Genomic DNA, 21,905 nt, shown 5'->3' on the forward strand with positions numbered 1-21,905 from the left:
ACCTCCCTTATTCTTTGGCATATAGTTGGTAGAGACGACCATATTTGGTTCAATGGACTTGTTCCGCTGTATACACAATCTTCTAAACTCAATGTTGTCTGCTTCGAGATCTGAATAAATGCGTCACACACGAAATCACGTGAGATTTCGCCTACCATTTGCAACCCGTTCTCGTCGTGCATGTACAAGGTACAGGCACCCTTTTGGACATTCTCAATTGGGCATGTCTCAGGGCTTGGAGATCCTGGGATTGGATTTATGTACACGTAGATACTCAATTGAATGCCATAGAGAGAGCTTAAAGAGTTAAAGAGCACATCACATACTCTGTAGACGGTGAACTCTTTCAATTGCTATTTTTATTAACATGATAAGGCGGCCTTTATCGGCAATCCCCGGCCCAACAACGGCGTCGTCTGCCATTGGATCGACAGATCAAGCTTTCCAACAAACGCGACCCAGATCTGACCTCTGTCAACACCACGCTTCAGTAGGTGAGCAAATTGGATCTCAGGATGCACCACCGGGCCGCGATTAAGCAGCTTGGGCTCTCACGGAGCGCTGCCGGACGGGCGTTATGGCCTTCATTGGCGTCGTCCAGGTGGCATCTCCGCACAGCTACAGCTCGCGATCCCCTCAAGGCCAAGAGCCAGCTGCTGAGCTGCGCACCACGTCTCTCAGTATCTCGGAGCTTCAGCAGCACAGCAATCCGGCGGAATCAATTCGACGATGAAACCGGAACCTATAGTGAGGCCGACCATGAACATGCCGTCATCTCAACCTTTGATCTCTTTTCCATTGGCATTGGCCCCTCATCATCTCACACCGTTGGACCTATGCGGGCAGGCAACATCTTTGTCTCAGATTTACACGCAGCCGGCCTGCTAGAAAAAGTCGACAGAATCCGCGTAGCACTCTACGGCAGTCTGGCTCTCACTGGCGAGGGCCATATGACACCGTCTGCTCTTCTGCTCGGTCTTGAGAGTGCCGATGTGGAGACAGTCGATACAGACTACGTGCCTAAGCGCTTTGAGCAGATCAAGACAGACAAGAAGCTCTTTCTAGGCCGCGAGCTCGAAGATGGCAAGGGCAAAGAAATTGCATTTGACTATGAGCGCGATTTCAAGTGGGAGTGGACGAGAAAGCTCCCCCAGCACAGCAATGGCATGCGTCTCATGGTGTTTGACAAGGAGGGCTACATGTTGGCGACCAATGACATGTTCAGCGTTGGCGGTGGATTCGTTGTGAACGGTGCTTTGTCCATCAACCGTCCAGATTCAGAAACACCATCATCAACCGAAGACGCTGGCTTAGGGCTGTCCGAGGTCCATCAGCAACAGACCGAAGGCAACAGTGGACACCCACTTGACCTGGCGGAGAACATGTACTATAAGGAGATCAGGCGAGAGGATGCGGCAGGTGACCGACGAACTGGACAAGAGATCAAACCCCTGGAAGGAGAGTCGTCGGCTCTACTCACATCTGGCTCCGAGGGTGGCCAAGCACCACCCCCTGTCACCTCCTCGTCGGAAGACGCCCCGGCATCAGATCGCGCGTCTGGTCATCAGCCTCGATACCCCTTCAGAGACGCAAAAAGCCTATTAGCGTTGTGCGATAAGCATAACTTGACGATTGCGCAACTGGTGTATGAAAACGAAAAGAGCCATGGTTACACAGACGAACAAATCCGCGACAAGGTTTTCCGTATCTGGGAGGTCATGGACAACAGTATCCTGGAAGGTGTCCAAGCACCGCCGGATTCAACATTGCCCGGAAGACTTAAACTGCATAGACGAGCACCAGCGCTGTATAGACGACTCACAAGAGGGCTGTATCCTTCTCACGCCACCCAGGGCACAGAAACGACCCAGGCTCAGCTTCCGGAAAGCCAAGCATTGCCATCAGCTTCAGATGCATCAGGGACTTCAACTCTCACTACGACCTCGGCACCACCCTCTTCAGGACGAAAGAGCCTCGCTACCAGAAGAAGCATGCCTCTACGAACACATGGCTCCTTTACTCATCCGGTACTACCATCGCCCCGACGACGTACCACATTCCCAGCGAGTAAGTATCATTCAGACTTGATAGCGTCATTCTGAGAAGAAAAAGCTAATCCGAACTATAGTGGACTACTTGACTGTATACGCCATGGCAGTTAACGAGACCAATGCAGCAGGCGGACGCATTGTTACCGCCCCAACCAACGGCGCGGCAGGCATCATACCCGCGGTGCTCAAGTACACCATTGAGTTCGTCAGCGATGACCCGGAGCGTGACATTCTATCCTTCTTGCTGACAGCTGCCGCCATCGGTATGCTGTATAAACGCGGTGCCACCATCTCCGCAGCAGAGGGCGGATGCATGGCCGAAGTTGGCGTTGCGTGTTCCATGGCAGCCGGAGCATTCGCAGCCTGCATGGGAGCGAGTCCTCAAACCATTGAACAGGCTGCTGAGATTGGCATTGAGCATAACCTGGGCTTGACATGCGACCCAATTGGCGGGTTGGTACAAGCGCCTTGCATAGAGCGTAATGCTCTGGGTGCCATCAAGGCCATTTCAAGTGCCAACCTCGCTCTCAGCGGTGAGACTGGCACGCAAAAGGTCAGCCTTGACGATGCTATTCGTGCCATGCGCGTGACGGCTCAGGGCATGAGAAATGAGTTTAAGGAGACGAGCTTGAGCGGTTTGGCAACGAGTGTTCCGCTTCACATTCCCGTTAGTGTGCCTGACTGTTGAAACAATCTTGCAGCTTTCTATAGAGTTTATTACTATGCCCTCTATCCTGGTATAGAGATTATTTTCCAGTAGACGAAACTGTGGTCCGCAGATGAAACTATGACCAATAGATGAAACCGTGATGCCGAATTTCCTCACGAGGAATGGAAAGGGCAACGTCAAAAGCTGAGTCTACGCTGCGGCTTCATCCTCCTTATCCCATCCATCACGCTGATCCTTCGGGATCCGAATAAGAAACAGTGATATCAATGCAGAAGCGCCAGCCATTCCAATCGTAAGGTAGAGAGCATGTCGAATGCCCCCCAGTTGGTCACGGCCGCCATCGTTTGTATACCGTTCAACCGTTCCAGCAAATCCCAGCCCGGTGCTGAGACCGTACATCTGGATCGTACCCATTAGTGACCCAGCAATTCCCTGGTGCTTCCGTGGGACGCTGTTGCTAGTAATGATCTGTGTCGCTGTAAAGATGAAATCGGGGCTGAATCCCATAATGATGAATGAGGGAAAGCACTGAGCCCAATATGTTTGCTGTGCGGGCATTGTAGCCAGGATGATGGTGGCAACCACCGCTGCTATTGCACCCGTTGCCATGACTACTTGCGCAGGGAGATATCGCACGGCAATTGCGCTGACAAAGCAGCCACAGGTGCCAACGGTGGCAAAGGCAGAGTTGACTGCTCCGGTGAGGAGGTTGGAGTAGTGGCGGATGGAAATGTTCCAGATTTGAACGTAGTAGAGAAAGACGCCGACTCCCATGAAGGACATGAAGGCGGACAAGACCATTGGTCCGAATGAAGGAGCTCCCCAGATATCGAGGGGGAGAATGGGCTCTTTTGCGAATCTTCCTTCCCAGATGACGAAGAGGACGAAGTGTAGAATGGAGACTATGAGAAGAGCGTAGACGTAGGGCTTTTCCCAACCGACAACAGCTGCTTCTCTATTTTGCTTGTCAGTAAATGATAGTCTAATGGGGCTGTAGGAACTGTTGAGAGAGCAACTTACGTCCAAGAAAAATTGAACAAGACGAGACCAGCGACTCCGAAGTAGGCACCGATATAGTCAACTGTTCCGTCTGCGTCCATCGGTCTACCGTCAGGAGGCAAGACGAAGGAGCTTGCACCAAAAACGACTGCTCCAAAGATGGCCCTGTGAACTATATATCAGTATGTATGTACTCTCTTGTAATCACTCTCCATTCATAGTGACTGGACTTACAAGAAGAAGTATAGCCACCACCACTCCGTCAATTGTCCAAAAAAGCCAGGAAACACAGTCCCACCAGCTGCACCAACCGGACCCATGGCACCAAACATGCCAACCCAGATATTTCGCATCAGCCCCGGTGGAAAAGCAATCGTTAGCATGGCAATCAGGTTGGGGACCATGATACCGCCGCCGACGCCGCTGAGGGCGCGCATGACGATGACAGTGTCTGCGGATCGCATGAAGCCTGTGATGAGATGGAATAGGACGTAGATGCAGGCGCCGACGAGCATGGTGTTTTTGTGGCCGTGGACGGCGCCGATGCGGCCGCCTATGAGGACGAATGCACCTTGGGTTAGTCTAGGATTATTAGTAAACTTCCTTTGTTGGAATAAGCAGAGAATATTCGTACGGGTATGATGCTGCGATCCAGACGCTCTTGCTCTCGGGTGCTCCTAATGCTTTTGGAATGCCAATGGCGGCTACAAGACCTGCACCGTATGGTATAGCCTGTTTTTGGCGGTTAATTGAACTTTAGGTTCGAAAGTTAAGATGTGGGAGTGTTGACATACTTGAACTAGTTGACAGAAGACGATACAGAAAGCGAAGATGTTATCTCGGAGAGTCGGCTGCGATTTCTTGACCTCATTTTCTTCCACAACGGCGGTTTCTGTGTCACTATTCATCATCATTGGGCTGGCATTGGGGTCATTGCCCAAAGATTCGAGTTCGGAGGCTTTCGACATGTTGCTTGAAGTGTCTGCTCAATATCGCTCTGTGGCATGCTTTGGAGAGATCTTAACTCTCTGCTGCGGAATGCTGTACATCGTATTTATTCTACAGTCATGATAAGGGATGAGGCAAAAAGAAGAAACTTTTGATCCCGAGGATTCCACCTGGACCCATCTTCCGAAAAATGAGGTTCGACATGTTGCAAAAGATGTCCGTGTAAGCAAGCGCTCTTTGCATCCAGTGATTCAAGGGCCAGTTACCGTATTGGGTTGAGGCTCTCCATTCTTGATTAGTGATTCGGGGACTGGTTGTGATTCTTACCATCAGCTTGTGGTTTAGCTTCGGAATTCTTGAGGATAGTCGTGAGTGTGGTTTAGCCGTGTCCGCAGCCATCCGCAGCCATCCGCACTGGTCCGCAGCACTCCGCAATATCGAGATCAATTGTTGTAGATTCCCTGTATTGTCATCGGACCCCTAACGGCTGCGTTGGCCCCACTGCATTTGCATCTTGTACTTGGTGAAATTTCATATTAATAATTGTATTGCAAGGACTGTTATCAGCTTGGATGACTGAATCAGGAATTTGGCCTGTTCTCACAGGCTGAGCGCTTTGGCAGAACCCCTGAAGATGGATAAGAGGGCAATGGTACCTCCCGCTGTGGAGCTAGGATCTTACAGCTATGGGAAAGAATTTCTGCGATGATGAACTGTCTCTGGAATCACTAGATGGGGCTTAGAGATGGATGTCTATGTTATGTAGATGGGCGGCAATTTCTTGCTGTGGTTATACGGGCGAGTGAACATGATTTCTAGTGTTGGAGTTGTGATATGATACGAGGGTCTTACTTTCAGCTTTTTGGCATAATTAATTCTGTTAATATTTATTCTAGACTAATCGGCTAAAATAGATACATACCCGTGCTTGACAAGTTCCACATCGAATATTTCTTGGAATCACTGGTGATTGACGTCCAGCTTGATGTCCATCAACATAAAAGGGGCAAGGAATGCCACTCCAGGGGCAGATATCGTCACAACTCGCAAGGTTGGGTAGCTTATTTTCCCAGCAACATCATGGTTAAAACAGTTATGCCATGCAGGCACATTGTTGTTCTTTAAAACATCCACAGAGTAGCGCATCCGCCGCAATCGATACTGGTCGTCAAAGTCAAAGGTCTGGACCTTAGTGTGAGTGGGATATCCATCGGGGAATGTGGCTTCCAGCACTGGCCACTCTTCGCCGTTCTCGCGAATTAAGGGCTCCAATTCGCGAATCTTGATGTCTGGGTTTTGCTGGAGGTGGAAAGGAAAGTTGAAGTAATTCCAGAACGCATAGCCCACGAACCAAAAGAGATGGTGAATATCCCATTTCGAATCCGCGGTATGAGTATTGAATGCTTCTTTAGGGTTCTCTCGGACGTCAAGCGTATCTTGGCCGATTTTGCCAGCTTCAGTCCGCGTCGGGCACCACGAGCCGTGGAAATCGCCGAATTTCTTGAAGATGACCCTTTGAGATTTCGTATCAATTGTTACTTCCACTTTATATGGGCCGGGAAATCCCTTGCTTTCTAACGCTGGCCCTAAAAATTGGAAGCTCGCGGAAAGAGATTGGATGGAGTTCCAGTAGTCGAGGCCGCCATTGGTGTCGATGACGCGTTGCAGGAGACTAACTGAGAGTTTAGTGTGCGTTCAAGGATAGATCTCTCTGTTGATGGAAATGGCGACAGACCTATTGGAAGACATGATGGGCAATGAGGATTTTAGTACTGACTGAGTTCGGTGCTGATTGTATCCAGAGATTTGCGGTTCTTCAGATGGCATTTTATATTCGAGTTGAATATCCTTTCCATGGTGAAATTACTAATCTACAGACTCTCGATAATCAGTTTCATTGCGTCCGTGGTGTTGATTATAATAATTGTTAGTGAACTGAGGTCGTAGGCCCTTGTTATTGTAGGGGTTTCCAAGATGATACAGAAATATTTTGGTGTAGCCCGACCATTGAAGTAGCTTGGTCACTAATCAGGCGCTGTCCTAGATGTTGATTTCAAATAAATACTTTACAAATATCATCAAATTGCTGGGGACTATTTTACGTTGCGCAGTATACAGAAGGAAGATTTGTCATACTGAACCAGTCTCTGCAAGTCCTACCCATTCAAGTCATTAGACTGCGCTCCACGAGGTCTGATCTAGGCCTATTGCTTGCTAGATTCGTGTTAAGAACTATTCCACTAGACTTTTCAGTGGTATCGACTAGGATACAATTCCAAATTTATTTCCCCAGGCTTGGAATGGTCGATGAATTGGCCCTCCTGGTCAGAGGGCAACGAGTCTTATCTTGGCTAGCACATTCTGCGACCACATACATTCAAACGAGGCATCATACACGTCAGGATATTTGTTGATTAAAAAGGTGGGTGACAATGCTAAGGAATTGGATTGAAGTACATGTGATCGCACATAGTTTGTCGAGCATAGAGACGACCTCGATGCGCTGACATGGTAGAGTGCCCTATCTAGTACTAAATTGAACAAGCGCTCTGTCTTCAATGAGTCCCCAAGATGATGAGGCTTTCGTCAAATAGTCCTGCTTACAGGTATACTATTGAAGTCATGGAATGCTTTCTTTGCATCTAAAATCTCAATGTATATCTCTGGTTTATCAAGTGTTAGAACCGTTACCTCTGAATGCGTTTCGCAATATGACTTACCGGCCACTTTCCAGCGCGATCGAAGATACTCTAAAAGCCATCTGAAAGATTCAATTTTGTCTTGAGTTTCTTTGTCTGGATTACCCTGACCGATTTCCATCGCCATCATTGCCGCTAGATATACGGTCTGCATGAAGAAGATGGGCAAGCCCTCTTCTAATAGCCCTCCATTCTCAAAGTCCTTTCGGAGAACTAATGCTGAACGCCCCAAGACTTCAAGAGCCCGCTTGGTCTCGGGGAACGTGTGGCTATCTGCAACGATAGCAGAACCGATGTGAAGTTGTTGCCAGTGCTGGTCTTGAAGTAAAAATATTCCGCTGCCAAAGTCAATTTTTGCAAAATAATACTCCAAAGATTTGCTTACCAGTAAGAGAACATTGTCTGGCAGCAAAATGACAATCTGCGAGCTGTATGCTCCTCCTCAGCGGCATTAACCTGTGCTTCGAGAGTACGCCGCAATTGTGCTGTATCCTCCGTCAAGCACGTCGAACTGTTTGCTTTGGATGAAGCGGCAGATGCTGCCAGTCGAAGGGCTTCGCTTGTCAAGTATGTGGCTTGAGCAAGCCGAGCAAAACTACCCGTCTTGAGATGGAATGCGGCTGATATCGGAATAGCATCTTTGTGCGCTGTGTTCTGTGGATAAAATATCAGTCTCGACTTGTTTATACTTCTGTGGTAGCAAAAAAGGCATACTCCTTCTATAAAAGCCTGGTCATCAATCGGAAGGTAGTAATTGATCTTGGGATCATTTGTGGCCAGATGTCTGGAAGGGTCTCCAAAGTTCAAAAACCTGTATTTTGAGATTAGCAAAGATCGCGATGAGGGCTGAACTGATGTAAATAATTGTTGAATACGGAGTTACGGCCGACTTACCGATCTAGAGCCAATACTCCCCACCAGCTTCTCCTCTTCTCTTCAACTTCCATCCAGGGTCCATCAGAACCGCTGTTGTTGGTCATTAGCTGATCCAGACCAAGGGCAATGCCATATCTGGCACAGGTGCCGACGGTCCAATATGCAGCAGGGTAAATTGCTTGGCCCATTTCGTACAGTGCAATGAAGATTGTTGCTTGGAGAACTTGTAGGGACATGATGCCCGCAGCCTCGATCTCATGGTGGTATCTTTTTACCGTTCTGTAGAGAGCTGTCTTTGGGCTGTCTCCACGATGAACCGTCGTAGTACAGTAGAGCTTGACGCACAGAGCTAACAAGACGCCATCCGCTTGTCGGGGAGACAATGGGTTCAGTAAAGAACTGAAAAAGCGTTTCCGGCAAACTATTGGCAACCATGAGGCATTCTGAGAAAACAATACGGCAGCTATGTCGCGAATTTGCTGAGGGTCTCCGACGTAAGCCGCAACATCACTAGGTACTGGGAGTTGTAGGCGAGGGATTTCCAGCTGGATGTCGCGAAATATCCTGGGCGCAAGGAATTGGACAGCTCTCGCGGTATCGAACGCAGAATCCAAATATGGGGTTTGTTCGACCTGTGGTAGTTGATGGTAATCGGAGAAAGGTGAGTCCTCTCGTAACGGCTCTTCATCCCAGACAATTTCAGGAGTATACGAGCGCTTTGCTGGGGGTCTTGGGTAGCTGCAGCGCATGTCCTTGCGGATGCACAGTTGACATGCTGGAAAGACTCTATCACAACGTCTTTTGCCACGGCGACAGGCATGGCAGGCGATCCGCGAATGAGTCGCAATCATCTTCGCTGATATCGTTTAGACCAAATAGTGAACAAGGGATAAGTTTGTTTATTCGATAGTACCTAGCAAGCATTGGATCAGACGAAGGGAGATTCTGCTGCGGCAGCTGACAAATGAAGGCGCCACCACTGGATTTATGATTAGTATACCAAGCAGCTGCTCACTCCACACGGACTCGGTGTCTTATGGATAACTGGTAATTGCTTATGTATTACTAGAGTTCAGAAAGAATGCATATTGTGAGCATTGTGTTAGACGTGCAAGATAGAACATGCAACTTAGCTTAGTATATCCGAGAGGCGATCTAAGTTTCAAGGCTAGATTCACTTAGCGAAATAGGCAGACATTGATATATGTTCTACTCAGGTACCTTGGAAATAAAACGAACCCTCTTCTCTGGTTTGTTAAAAACAGACACTACGATCCAGGGTACTAGACGACACAAATGAATTATCTGGATCTGGAGTAAGAGGCATGACAAACTGTGCGCTGTGTAAACAGCGTCCTTGGTCACACGGGAAACTTGGTCTTGAGTCTCAATCAATAGTTGATCGATTGGGCAAATCGACGAAAAGACTTGAAAGAAGACAAGAACCTAGAGGCATGATTATAGAAATGAGAGTTTCTCAACCTTATCCCTCAGCTCTAGAAGGTATCGTAGTATACATATGTAGTTAAATACACTCTACTTAGCAGGTTTCTTCGCCCTTCCTCCGAATCCCCATCCTATTTGATGCGCAATAGTGATAGACACCTCTAAATCATCTGCCCACGCCCATACCAATCCTGGATTCTTTTGGAACATGCGGCCCGCAGCAATCAAGTCTAGCGGCGTATCATCAGCCTCATCACTTCCCTCAATAATCTTCTGTGCGACCTCTCCCGTCTTGATGCTTCCCACAGAGCTGACTAGCATCGTGTCTCCTACAGCTGCTTTAATCTTCTTTGCAAACGGCGCCTGATATCCTGGCCCACCGATAACTTTTTGCAGAGCGTGATTGCCACCGCTCGATACATCTAGCACGTCAACGCCACGTTGGGCGAAGAGCTTAGCCAGCTTGATGCTCTCGTCGATATTCCAACTTGGCCCTCCATTCCAGTCTGGGTTCGTATCCAGCCAATCAGTTGCGCTAATGCGCGCAAACAAAGGCATCCCCTTGGGAATGATTTGCCGCGTTGCTTCGACTAGTTCTAGTGCAAGACGAGCACGATTCTCAAAGCTTCCGCCGTATTGATCAGTCCTCTTGTTAACAGCCGGCGACAAAAAGCTTGAAACAAGATAGCCGTGAGCAAAGTGTAACTCAATGACATCAAAACCAGCGCGGAGGGCACGTCGAACAGCGGAGAGAAAGTCATGTTTGAATCGCGCAATTTCTGCAAGACTCATGGAGCGTGGCTTTGGATAATGTTCGTTGAAGGGCTCGTTGCCAGGCCCTACGACATCGTCAGGCCAGCCGCCGACTTCTTCAGTTGCCGTTGCGCCGGAGCTGAGCCAAGGCGCAACTGTAGAAGCTTTACGCCCTGCATGGCCGAGTTGAATGCCAATGCGACCATTTTGGCTGTGCGCAAAATCGACGTGCTTCTTTAGAGTATCGACGTGGGCGTCCAGCCATATGCCCGAGTCCTCTGGCGTAATACGGCCATTAGCCTGGACGGCGGTAGCCTCAATCATCATGAGACCGGGCTGTCAATTATTAGAATGTATTTTTCACTTTCTTTCATCATGACAGTTAAAAACATGGAAGTTAGAATATTGTTCAAAAAGGCAGTCTTACACCGCGCTGAGCCATCCCTCCATAATGGGTGATGTGCCAGGGTGTGTGAAACCCTTCATGCGCGCTGTATTGGCACATTGGGCTCACCCAAATGCGATTCGGCATCTCAATATCGCGAATTTTGAGTGGAGCAAAGAGCTTGGGCACAGGTTTCCCAGATGCCTGAATTTGTGAAGCGCTCCCCGGAACGGGGTCTTGCTCGGGGGTAAAGAAAGATGCATCTTTGGCAGCAACATTATGGATTGGAAGGGAGCATTTGGACTTCTTCTCAGGGACTGGAGTAGCGGCGCGAGAAACGGTGATACCGTGATGAGGGTGACAGATGTGAGGGTGAGAGATGCGTTGCGTAAGATAGGCTGCCATAGTGTCTATACGGTGTTAGGTTAGTGTCTAGACACGGTACAATGAGTCTGACAATTTAATTTACTGTAGGGCAAAAGAGAAGATTAAATAGGAATCTCGTTCTAACTTCTGTCTCGCATAATCCCCAGATACGAGGACTATCATAGTGATTTAAATACCGATATAATCGGCATGAATAGCGTTAAGAACACAGATTAGAATCCGGTGGCTTTGTTATATGATGACGATGTGACGTAGTAAAGGATTTTAACGGAGTGGCATTGGCTGATTCTAGACCGCTCATACCTCTCGGGCGTTGAGGGGAAGAAAGTCGTAAAGATGACATTCTATGTAGTAAAAGTATGGAAAATTCATCTTGGTACATGTTTTCGCTTGGCATTTTTGTATCTTATATGGCTGCAACCATCCAGGCAAGAAATGGAGCACTAATACATGTAAGTGGCTGTTTAGGGACTGCCTCGGTCAACTAAGGATTAAAGCTTCATCAATATTAAACTATTGGCGACTTTAACTACACTTACTAACTGGCCGAAGTGTGCATAAGAAATCGTCCGTCGGAACAATAGTATGAAGAGAGGCGTAAGTGTTCAAGCCGGAATTGGTATATGTTTCAGCCATATCCTTCTAGAAACCATTGGAGATTAATTCGTCCCTGTTCTAGAACGACATCCATCTTCATGAACAGCTGACTAGTATCTCACAGAGCCAAAGTCAAGGCATCTTTTCGCAAACATCCCCAAGTATACGTTTCACCCTCCAGCCTTCATTCACAAATCGATGGGTGGCAACGGCGACATGTACGTAATATCGTCCGGGTGCAACCTCTCCTGCCCACGGGCATTCAGCTGTCGGCCGACCCACGTGGTGAGCTTCGTAACTAGAAGGGTGTGTCCGTCAAGTATGAAGACATGATCGGTGGTGCCGACGTTCATGCCGAAGACTTCACAAACTCTTCGCACAACATGACTTCTATTTTGTTGAGAGGCACCGCCTGTTCGGGCGGTACCTAAAGTTGTGATACTCCTGGTTGGGCCTTTCGCATAAGCTCTTTCCAGTCGCCCTTGCCATTGACATTGAGGGACAGATATATAGGTGTACCATTTTACCGGTATTAGTTTGGCTAATTATTGTTAAGTTTATGTTACATTCAATATGAGTCATCGGAAGCCTTGTTCTTCTCAATCTTTGACAATCCCACTGAAACAACACAGGTTAATGCAGGATGCATGTGATTGTCGATCTTAGCTATAGCTAGAATTAAGCTTATGTTTTTAATCTGAAGCCTTATCGCTAGGTACTCAACCCTGTTCTACGAAGGGAAAAAGATCACTTAAAATTGGAAGCAGATATATAGTAAACATATATAATCGTCAAAGAGTTGTTGTATAATTTAATTAGGCATCAAGGCAGTAGTAAATGCTGAAACAAGCATACGCAGGTGTTGATCGCCAGAGCTGCCTGTTGTTATCCCTAAAGCAAGCAAACTGTCGCTGTTGGTTGTTACCACTTCCTGCATATTGACCGAAGCTGAAGCTTCCAGATTGAATATGACTTGTGAAGGTGTTTCCAGTTGCGAAGCTAGCAGTATAAGAGTTTCCTTCCCAAGTAACTAAACGTGCCGGGTTGGTAGCAAAGGCGATGTTTTGTGAAAATGGTGCCACGTTTGACTGAGAGTCGTCCGCGTAGTAGGCAACAACACTAACATATGCCGACCCAACGTCAGGGCCACAATTAGCAAGATGCACTCCCCTGTAGGTGAATAACGCCATTAGTCACGTATGCAGTCACTTAAGATTGGACAAACATACTCTCCAGCCAAGGCGCTGGGAATAAGAAGAGCGACTGCTCCCAGGAGAATGGCACTGGGTTGGATCATTGTGAGGTTTGATGTAAAGGAATTGGATAAAAATTCTACTGTTGAAACCAAGGAAGCGACACTAGGATAGTCTTTATATAAATTTATTTACACTCAGGTGCATCTACCTCTCCTATAATTAGAATTTTGTGAACGAGAGCGAGGCCATGAAGTCTCATACAATTCATCTCCACGAATGGGCGGTCTGCGGGCGCCCCTAGTCCTCTTTCCAGGCATAAGTTGTATGTATGAGTTCTATCCGATGCAGCAAGCAGAATTTAATTAGCCCTTATATGGAGTAGGGCGACGGGTCCATGAGGCGGGAAATGAAAGGCGACAGGCAAATCCACCAATTGCTTTGAAGGCTAAGAGAAGCGAAAATATGACACGCAAATCCACTTCTGCGTAGGATCGTATTGCGCGTTCTTCTACCACTCTCTTAGTGCAGAAAAACAACACACAAGGTTAGAAACAGAGCTTTTATGTGTTTGGGAAGATCTAAATAATACTTGATGCGAGGTAGATTTGCGAGTCGCCTCTATTAATCTTGACGCTGCTTACAACTAGGTAGGAGTTGCTTATAACTAGTAGATCACATAGCGTTCGTTGTTGAAATAGACCGCTATGGCAAAAGTGAAGTGACCACCTCAGTCTGTATAGCGCTGTATCTCTACATAAAGCATCCTAGTCATTCTGACATTCGTGCAATCTTGCCTACATGCCAAGCATGCCTATATTTCACATGGGTAAGAGCAAGCATCCTTTCTCCATCGTTCTCGTTCTAAGAAGTCCCATCTCACGTTAGCCACTAGCCAACAACTTGCGAGTGAACACCAGCTGCAGAATATTTCCTTTTGTCTATTCAGATCATAGACATGAGATAACTCCTAGCTAGTTTCGTCTACTGAATCGATTGGCCTTCCTAACACATACACTCATGTCTATTAGAAAGTACGAAATCTCGTCAAGTTCCTTCTCGCGATTCTTTCTCTTGTGTGTGGCATCCATGTTTAAAATCGCTTGACTCGGTTTTGGGTGGGATTGAAGCCAAGCGCCAAGGCTTCCAAGACTCTTTTATGCGCCTTTAGCATCCCTCGTAGTAAGCAGCTCAGCCATGCGTATAAGATGTATTTCCCTAGATGTGTTAGTCACTGCGGACTTCCGCACCATGAAGGCACCTGGGAAGAGTTCATAGGCTGATATATACAATTGCCGGCGCAATGGATTCTGCCAAGTAATATCACAGCATATGTTTGAGGATTAGTTTGGTGGTCACATATCCGGGTGGGGATACTCTCATCAGCAATTCTCTGCTTATATAGACTGTGTATGCATTTTCTTCTTCATCAGTTTACTTCTTTATTAATTCTTCTCTTCTAGTCAAGCATTTTCTATTATTATCAACATTCTTTCTTTAGAAGAAACTATCAGTTTTGATGTACTGTTCCAACAATGCCTTTGTTGTAGCTGCAGCTGTAGCTGCAGCAAAGTTTTGCCAGATCTTATTTTTATGGCTATCCGCATAGTCACACACACCCTTAACCACTATACAGGGCAGCTCGTCCCAAATTCCTGCACCCTCCATCTCTAATGAAAGAACATTATAATGACTTGCAATAATGTCACGCTGTTCAGCTGACTTGTAGACCGTGTCACCAGAACCAATGCGGCCGATAAATATTGATGGCGCTTGAGCTTCTTCCGGTCGATTTTCACTCTCTAGCCGTTTCTTCCTCTCTAAGCGAGTTCGTTTCACGAGGTACTCATCACTACAGCCAAGTTCATCACATGATGAGTTATGACAAGAAACACAGATAGGGTCTACGTTAGTGCGACTATGAGAGCAGAGACACTCGGTTTCAAGGCGGTGTTTATGCTGGTAGTCTGCTCGAAACAAGCGGTCCTTGTGAGATCCAGGGTATCTATAATCGCGGTCAGGCCGTCTTTCTTCGGGCAGCTTCTGGATTTGCCCCAAGAAATATTTTGCACGCTGCTCTAGCGTTTGGCGCCAACGTAACGTTTCCAGCCGGGAAATCATATTTCGAATTCCCTTCGTTGGTCGGCCTAGGCTGGCTTCAATGCCTTCTTTAGGTCTGAACCCTTCCGGATATTGTCTTCCCAAGTCGTACTGTACAATAGTTCGACTAATAATGACATCGCCCAGGAGCAACTCGCCTTTCCCGTTGGGATGGGGAACGCCGCCACATACTCCCACCAGAAGAACAAGTTTTAGTGCAGTGTAGCTAGAACGTAGGCTAGCGGCAGCTCCTGCTGCGCTTGCTTTGCCCATTTCTGGTAAAAGAACGAAAACGACATCAATATTTCCCATGCGCCCAGTCGTATATGTATTAAGATCCCCCTTTGCCTTGCCGTATGGATCACCACCATCTTCGTCCCAGAAGCAGTCAAACAAGAGGCACACAGCGTCGTATTCGAGGGGTAGCGCGCAGATGATGGCCACTTCAAATTCGTCACGGCTCAAGGGACGACTAGAGATTGTGGCGATCTGCTCACTGATCTTTTCAGAGAATGGCCCAGTGTTTCGAAAGAGTTTAGTGCCATGGCTGAGAAAACTATCCCGTTTGTTCAATGTACCAGGATCGGTGGAGTTTGTCGTCGTTTTCCTGAAAACTATTGTTGAGATGTTTGTTGCTTTAGGTATTGCGATTGTACGACTCCGCTTCGAACTTGGCCAGAGTTCTCGTCTCTTTCCTTGATCATCCGGATCACTATCAAATAATACATTACGTCGGGCTGACGCAGGTCCTAAGGATAGTTTCGATGGAAGAGGCTCAGGGGACTCTGATCGTTCTCTCTTCCGAGTCGTGCATTCCACCAGAGAGAGTTCAAGTTTTCGAACTATGTGCTGGTATAGCTCCTCTCTTATTTTCATATCTATGTTTTCTCCACTGGCAATCTCATCTCGGAGGCTTTTGGCTATCTGGCGATGTACATTTAGACATCCCACGACTGCCTCTATGTAAGAGTCGTTTCGCTCGACTTCCATGCGCTCGACACACTCAAAAAGTCTTGCCCAGGTTTGCGTGTTTTGTTCCCCATAGTGAGAGTCAATATTAAGCGGTAGGTTGTCTCCTTCTTCAATTTCAATCAACAGTTTAGCGAATGAAAGCAAGACGGGATGCCCAATTCGGAAGTCGCGAAACTCATCTGAGTCTTGTAACTTTGAAGAGAAGGACAAATACAATAGATCTTTGTTGGGGCGACCGTCATTCGGAACAAGAAAATGGATCCTTTTCGAGTCCAACTGGGAGTCAAAAAAGTCAAGGAGACAAAATCCGAGCTTCACAGCCAATGTTCGCTTTTCCTTGAGATTATATCGGATGAGGGACGGTTTGCTAATGAGTGAGTGGCAGCTTAAAGGCTTAAAATTTCCATTCGTAATAAGTTCGTCAAGTGAAAGCTTTTGGATAGTTTTTAGGGGTGGCTTTGCCATTGTCTGCCAAGCCCAAACTCCAAATAGCTGATGCTCTTGGATGGAAAGGTGGAGCTCCTGGCCTTGACCTTGAAACTGCTTTAGTTCCAGGCAAATGTCCCGTAGTTCTTTGATGGCCTTTCTATCTCTGATTGGTAGTTAGCATCACAGTTTCACAGCCTAGCCGAGAAATAATGAAGGGTGTACTCACTCGGCCGGGGCGCAAAGTGTTTCTTGCCAAGTTCCAGAGTTAGAGCAAGATGATAAAAGCAATTGAAGTTCGGGTAGCCGACCCGCTTCTGCTATCTCCTCTGATACCTTTAACAAGATCTCATGGCTGATTTCGCAAGTAAATCGTTCAAAAAGCAGGTGGAAGACAGCGGACGCCCGACTTCGGAATTGTGTATTCTTCCAAGGCGTACTCTTGACGCTTCGACTGGATCCAACCATTGGTCTGAATTGATTGGCAAATAGTTGGGCCATATACTTGTTGAAGCTAGTGATTGTTTTCAAATCTTCTCGTCGACTTTCGGGTCGATAACTGAATAGGGTATGGTTCGGGCCACCAACCAGGTCAAAGGCCTCTTGATGTTCGAGTCCATCAAGGAAATATATCAACTCCCAGAGGTGCGGGTATGAGGAGTTGCTGTGTAAATCCTCATTTGACCGAAATTCGATATCCACGAGATTATTTAATAAGCTGCACACACTCCTAAGCTGAGACCAGCACGGCTGCAGGTCGTGATCAGCCAGTTGGACGTCAGACTCCCGGAGAAGGAATACTTGGCGCAGCTCAGTCTCTAGCGCCATCACCTCATAATAGGCACGATCGCTGTACTCTGGGGCCCTATCCCATGTCTCGGGTAACTCATCGCAATAGGCTTTCTTGTCTATCAAGAGGGCTCCTAATCGTTGTAGCAGGTCCCACTCGTGGAGCTCAGATAAGTATGGCATTGTACTCGGGAAGTCCAAACCTACATCTGATAAGAGGCCTAGGTGATGATTAAAATCAAGAACGAATCATTTGCCACGGCCTGGACTCAATTCTCAAAAAAGACTCATGTAGCTACGCATAATGTGAGCAAATAGGACTCAACTAGGCTGAGGCTGACCAAGTCCTCTTGGAGATGCGGGGTATTATTACTCCGATAGGACGAACTCGCCAATGATGTGACAATACGTTGGTCATCAGCTGGGAATTGTCTTGAATATGGTGCCTAATTTTGGCTTCCTCATCTTCGTTATGCCGCTAACGCCGCAGTCTGAGGATCGCATTTACAATCTGGCTTGTGAATGTGAGGAGTTGTTTAAAAAACATCTTTCTCAAGGACACTCGCCTCTAGTCGCAAGTCTTCTAGCGGAATACCAGCAACGGTTCTCACTATGGACAGCCTACTTGGGTGTTTTCGCACGCCCCAGTCAGTCCCTCGACAGAAGACTTCAGATTTTACATGATATTCGGGATATTGTTTTACGTCTATTGGGGTTGTTGAGGAGAGCTCTATCGTTATGTTTGTGCATTAACTCGCTTGCTTTTCATGTAAATATCTCCTGACTGGGATTGCAGTTGAGTCTTCGAGTGCTGCCGCCACTCATGATACCGAGATAAAACTTCAAGATATAGAAGAGACCTTGAAATCGGGTGTGGAGAGAACTCAAGACACAGAAGAAACCTTGGAATTGAGTGTGGGGAGCTTGACTGAGATTGAGGAAACACTTGATCGACTCAATCGACTGGGTGTTGCGATCCGACAGTCAGCCAGATTGAATCTCAATCATCGAGTAAAACTCTTCGCTCAAAATGTCAATGTGAAAGATTTTGAACACTTATTCACAGCCATGGTCCAAGTCCTTTACCCCAACGCACACCAATCCTTACGGAGTCGCCTCGCAAGGTCCATGACGGACAGGCTAGCAAGGATAGTATTTCTCAAGTCTCGACAACTTGCTCTAGCAACTCGACGGGACGGGCAACCACAGCAAATGGCTGATATCCCTGAAGATGAGACAGTGCAAGGGGAGGCAGCTCCTACGGAACATATTTCACACTTTTCACACCATCCGCCATCTACTCATATATCACAGGACTCGTTGCCTCATCTCATAGGTCCGCGTAATGCATTCTCTGACCTATCCTCACTAGACACGGGTCTCTTCCGATCCAGGATAAACCATATATGGCGTCCAAGCTCCAAAACTCGCAAGACATCGTCTACGCAAATCAAATATGACAATTATCCACGGCCACCGAATCAATCAGACGTTGAGCTGGTAGTTTGCGAATGGTGCGCCCAGCCACTTAACAGAGAGGATCTAGATCCCATGAGTTGGAGGTAAGAATGGACTCAACCTGTTTTAGCCAGGAGGTCTAATCTTGAGACGCAGGAGACACGTGGATCGTGATTTGGAGCCCTACATATGTCTCTCAGAGGGGTGTGCTGGGTCTTCCGCAGGATTCTCAACCTTTGAAGACTGGTATGATCACATGCAAACTCACGGTCAGCGGTGGCATCAAGATGTATACTTGATGCCTTCATGGATATGTGCTATATGTGAAGATGATCACTACACTTTTGGAGACCCGGAGAGTCTTCTTTCACATATGCGAGAGACGCATATTGACCAATTTTCTGCCGAACAGATTCACATCATCTCACGACGAAGTAAGATTTCTGGATGCCGATCACTGAATGAGTGTCCTCTCTGTTGTTTTCAGATTCAAGAGACGGATCCAAAAACGAAGGTTGTCTCGCAGAAACGAGCCGGAGAGCCATTAGAGGGAAACAGTAATAAAACTACACGAACAAGTATTGACAGAAATTCTCCAAAGCCTCATGCACATACAGACAACTTTACGACGGAATCTAGTTTGCAAGGAGCCAAGATTATGACTCGGCATATTGCTTCTCACTTGCAAGCACTGATGGCCCTTACAATTCGGATAGCTTCCCGACAAACCGATCAATCTGTCACTATGGAGATAAGCAGCGATGTTGTGGATAGTGATGACGCCTTCTCTTCATCCCGCGACGAGGATCTACCGCCCTCGAGTATCTTGAACGATCACACGAGCGTGGGACCTGACCCTCTTACATCCCCAACAATTCCATCCTACCAAGATAATAGCACTAGAAGATCGAATGATGATGGTCTTCAACAAGTCATTCCTCCCGAGTCTGAAGACCTAGGGAAGTGGGGCGACGTGCCTCGTCAAGGCGAGGTCTTGGCCGAGCTTGAAGCACCTGTTCTTGAAGTATTGACTGCGGATACTGGAGATACGAACGAGGAGACTCTCATGGGCTCTGATGCTGAGTCCACTGACGAGAGTACCGTTGACAATGACGCGCTATCTACCCAGGGAATACCCATACAGGACAACCGCCAACGGAACGTAGATGACACGTTATTCCAACGAGCCAGCCTTGTGCGCAGCCCGACCCCGCGAGGATCTCTCCTTACCTTGATGATGGAACAGAATAAGCGTTTGCAAAGCCAAGGTGATCGTGCCTCGCAATCGGCCTCGGCTATTCCTCAGTTGCAAACAGCCTCCACTGGCCTCTCGCTACAAGGCTCACTAAAAGACTCTGATGAGGCTCCTTTCGCGACGGAGGGATCCATAAACACTACCCTCGCGACTGAGGGATCTATAAGCCCTACCCCCACGTTGACACAAGGGATCCCCATTGTTCGCAATGCTGGCGATACGCAGGACCAAGCTGCTCTCTCGCCGCGCACAACGCGTCGCCATATGCTTGAGACTGAGCTTACAGAGTCCCTGCGTCGTCACTTGCTATGGGAGCGACAGCAAAGGCCTACTAATGTTATATTGAAGGAAAGTAACACCTCGGATCATATACCTAAGGATAATAGCCATCATGACCCAGATCAACTCACTGAAGAGCCATTACCAGATATACAGGATGACTTTACTTTTAGTAATGACGACTGGACTTATTTTTAGTTATTGCAAACCAAGTTAGGAGCTAAATTTTTGGTCTTTCGAGAAATACAAGAACGCGGGCGGTTTTAAAGCTTAAGCTAGGTTAGAGTTGACAGATGTTGGGTCTAATATTATTTGTCCATGATACCTTTCACTTTATAGAGCCTCTGCCCATAGATTACATCCAATCCTTCAACAGATCCTCACACAATTTCCACAAGCGTTCTCCTGTACCACGATTTACAAGTCCGTCGAAGACATAGTCGGCCCCAGTTCCCCATTGCCCCCATGGCTCGACATAGGATCCGTTTTTCCCGCCCTGCTCGAGCATCTTTGTATTGTCGACATCAGCGAAGCCTGCAAACAGCAGAGTGAGGCCACCGTAATGTTGTTCGTACAGTAGCGGGGATGTCAACCACTTGACAAGTCCGGGTTGGTTGCGTTGGAATTCGGACTTGACGGATCCTGGGTGGAGTGAGAGTGATAGGAGACCTTGCGCTGCGAAGCGCTGGGCGAACTCATGCGCAAACATGACCAGCATGGCCTTGCTCTGAGGGTATTTGGTCATAGCTCCCTTGAAGCCGCCTAACTCGTGCATGTTCAAGTCATCCCAGTTAACACCGTCGGGCTTGGGTGCCGCTCGATGACCCGAAGACGAAACGTAGACAACTCTTGAGTGGCCAGGGTTAGCATCAGAGCGTGCGGCTGTCGCAAGACAGATGGGTGTTAAGAAGTGCTGAAATAGGAACGGGCCGAGCGCGTTGACGCCAAGATGCGTTTCGAAGCCTTGAGCAGTCTTGCTTCCGAACGGCGCCCCGCCGAGTCCGGCATTGTGCCAAACCACGTCCAGCCTCGACTCCTTGGATAGAAATTCGGCGGCAGATGCCTTGATGGTACTTAGGTTGTTGAGATCAAGACGGAGGAAGAAGATCTCGCCTCGGCCTCGTTTGACAGTCGGGTGAGGAGCAGCCGGTTCGGACTTGATCCTACGGATGGCTTCCTCTGCCTTCTCCGCGGAGCGGCCGGCAATGTAGACACGGCCATTGAGATTGTACACAGCCTTTGCGGTCTCGAAGCCACACCCAGACGAGCCACCTGTAATAATGAAGACGCGGCCAAACTGGTCCGGGATATCCTTTTCAGTAAAGCTTGGCTTGGGTGGGAAGGACTCCCTCCAGGTTACAGGAGGCATCGTGGCGATGCCAGACTTTGCTGGACAGAAACCTCATCTGTAAAGGTAATTGATGTTTAAATAGTTTTGTATCTTTAATACAAGGAGACTGCATTTGCAGAGTATAACATGACAATAAGGGTCAGACTCTGGGAGACTTTGGTTGAAGCATCGGATTCCCGCGGCCGCGGAGATTTGTGGGTCCACCCGCGGGCATCTCTCACATGTCCTCGGCCGCTGCTGTTGTCTAGACTTTGCCTCCCCTGACTTCACA

General features: G+C 47.7%; 10 protein-coding genes across 10 annotated transcripts; 2 read left to right on the forward strand and 8 right to left on the reverse strand.

The window, feature by feature from the left end:
• Positions 1 to 349: 349 nt before the first annotated feature.
• Positions 350 to 2,893, forward strand: V8C40DRAFT_34687 (serine dehydratase alpha chain-domain-containing protein). The gene is made up of 2 exons (XM_083222867.1): positions 350 to 2,067; positions 2,129 to 2,893. The coding sequence occupies exons 1-2, from the start codon at positions 516 to 518 to the stop codon at positions 2,737 to 2,739; spliced, it is 2,163 nt and encodes a 720-aa protein (XP_083072013.1). The 5' UTR covers positions 350 to 515; the 3' UTR covers positions 2,740 to 2,893.
• Positions 2,894 to 2,910: 17 nt separating this feature from the next.
• On the reverse strand, positions 2,911 to 4,688 carry V8C40DRAFT_280028 (MFS transporter; the record flags this gene model as incomplete). Its single annotated transcript, XM_083221332.1, has 5 exons — positions 2,911 to 3,676; positions 3,742 to 3,885; positions 3,955 to 4,302; positions 4,355 to 4,452; positions 4,515 to 4,688. 5 exons carry the CDS (start codon positions 4,686 to 4,688, stop codon positions 2,911 to 2,913), a joined length of 1,530 nt encoding a protein of 509 aa, XP_083072014.1.
• Positions 4,689 to 5,628: 940 nt separating this feature from the next.
• Positions 5,629 to 6,417, reverse strand: V8C40DRAFT_266857 (uncharacterized protein; the record flags this gene model as incomplete). The annotated part of the gene is made up of 2 exons (XM_083219795.1): positions 5,629 to 6,340; positions 6,404 to 6,417. The coding sequence occupies 2 exons, from the start codon at positions 6,415 to 6,417 to the stop codon at positions 5,629 to 5,631; spliced, it is 726 nt and encodes a 241-aa protein (XP_083072015.1).
• An 837-nt stretch (positions 6,418 to 7,254) lies between these two features.
• On the reverse strand, positions 7,255 to 9,298 carry V8C40DRAFT_280031 (uncharacterized protein; the record flags this gene model as incomplete). Its single annotated transcript, XM_083221333.1, has 5 exons — positions 8,262 to 9,298; positions 8,082 to 8,178; positions 7,753 to 8,021; positions 7,389 to 7,705; positions 7,255 to 7,310 (listed from the first exon to the last, which is right to left on the reverse strand). The coding sequence occupies exons 1-5, from the start codon at positions 9,092 to 9,094 to the stop codon at positions 7,255 to 7,257; spliced, it is 1,572 nt and encodes a 523-aa protein (XP_083072016.1). The 5' UTR covers positions 9,095 to 9,298.
• Positions 9,299 to 9,599: 301 nt separating this feature from the next.
• Positions 9,600 to 11,403, reverse strand: V8C40DRAFT_247859 (NADH:flavin oxidoreductase/NADH oxidase). The gene is made up of 2 exons (XM_083216417.1): positions 10,870 to 11,403; positions 9,600 to 10,778 (listed from the first exon to the last, which is right to left on the reverse strand). The coding sequence occupies exons 1-2, from the start codon at positions 11,230 to 11,232 to the stop codon at positions 9,780 to 9,782; spliced, it is 1,362 nt and encodes a 453-aa protein (XP_083072017.1). The 5' UTR covers positions 11,233 to 11,403; the 3' UTR covers positions 9,600 to 9,779.
• Positions 11,404 to 11,641: 238 nt separating this feature from the next.
• On the reverse strand, positions 11,642 to 12,357 carry V8C40DRAFT_247861 (uncharacterized protein). The gene has a single exon (XM_083216418.1). The coding sequence runs from the start codon at positions 12,162 to 12,164 to the stop codon at positions 12,000 to 12,002; it is 165 nt and encodes a 54-aa protein (XP_083072018.1). The 5' UTR covers positions 12,165 to 12,357; the 3' UTR covers positions 11,642 to 11,999.
• Positions 12,358 to 12,601: 244 nt separating this feature from the next.
• V8C40DRAFT_247862 (uncharacterized protein) lies at positions 12,602 to 13,188 on the reverse strand. The gene is made up of 2 exons (XM_083216419.1): positions 13,041 to 13,188; positions 12,602 to 12,981 (listed from the first exon to the last, which is right to left on the reverse strand). Exons 1-2 carry the CDS (start codon positions 13,106 to 13,108, stop codon positions 12,627 to 12,629), a joined length of 423 nt encoding a protein of 140 aa, XP_083072019.1. The 5' UTR covers positions 13,109 to 13,188; the 3' UTR covers positions 12,602 to 12,626.
• Positions 13,189 to 14,441: 1,253 nt separating this feature from the next.
• On the reverse strand, positions 14,442 to 17,602 carry V8C40DRAFT_34709 (uncharacterized protein). Its single transcript, XM_083222868.1, has 2 exons — positions 16,732 to 17,602; positions 14,442 to 16,668 (listed from the first exon to the last, which is right to left on the reverse strand). Exons 1-2 carry the CDS (start codon positions 17,472 to 17,474, stop codon positions 14,502 to 14,504), a joined length of 2,910 nt encoding a protein of 969 aa, XP_083072020.1. The 5' UTR covers positions 17,475 to 17,602; the 3' UTR covers positions 14,442 to 14,501.
• On the forward strand, positions 17,603 to 20,817 carry V8C40DRAFT_34735 (uncharacterized protein). The gene is made up of 3 exons (XM_083222869.1): positions 17,603 to 18,031; positions 18,088 to 18,853; positions 18,906 to 20,817. Exons 1-3 carry the CDS (start codon positions 17,731 to 17,733, stop codon positions 20,479 to 20,481), a joined length of 2,643 nt encoding a protein of 880 aa, XP_083072021.1. The 5' UTR covers positions 17,603 to 17,730; the 3' UTR covers positions 20,482 to 20,817.
• V8C40DRAFT_247867 (uncharacterized protein) lies at positions 20,514 to 21,783 on the reverse strand. The gene has a single exon (XM_083216420.1). The coding sequence runs from the start codon at positions 21,650 to 21,652 to the stop codon at positions 20,639 to 20,641; it is 1,014 nt and encodes a 337-aa protein (XP_083072022.1). The 5' UTR covers positions 21,653 to 21,783; the 3' UTR covers positions 20,514 to 20,638.
• Between the last annotated feature and the right edge of the window lie 122 nt (positions 21,784 to 21,905).

The sequence above is a fragment of the Trichoderma camerunense genome (genome assembly GCF_050948025.1).
Source record: "Trichoderma camerunense strain CBS 138272 chromosome Unknown V8C40scaffold_11, whole genome shotgun sequence".
NCBI classification, from domain to species: Eukaryota; Fungi; Ascomycota; class Sordariomycetes; order Hypocreales; family Hypocreaceae; genus Trichoderma; species Trichoderma camerunense.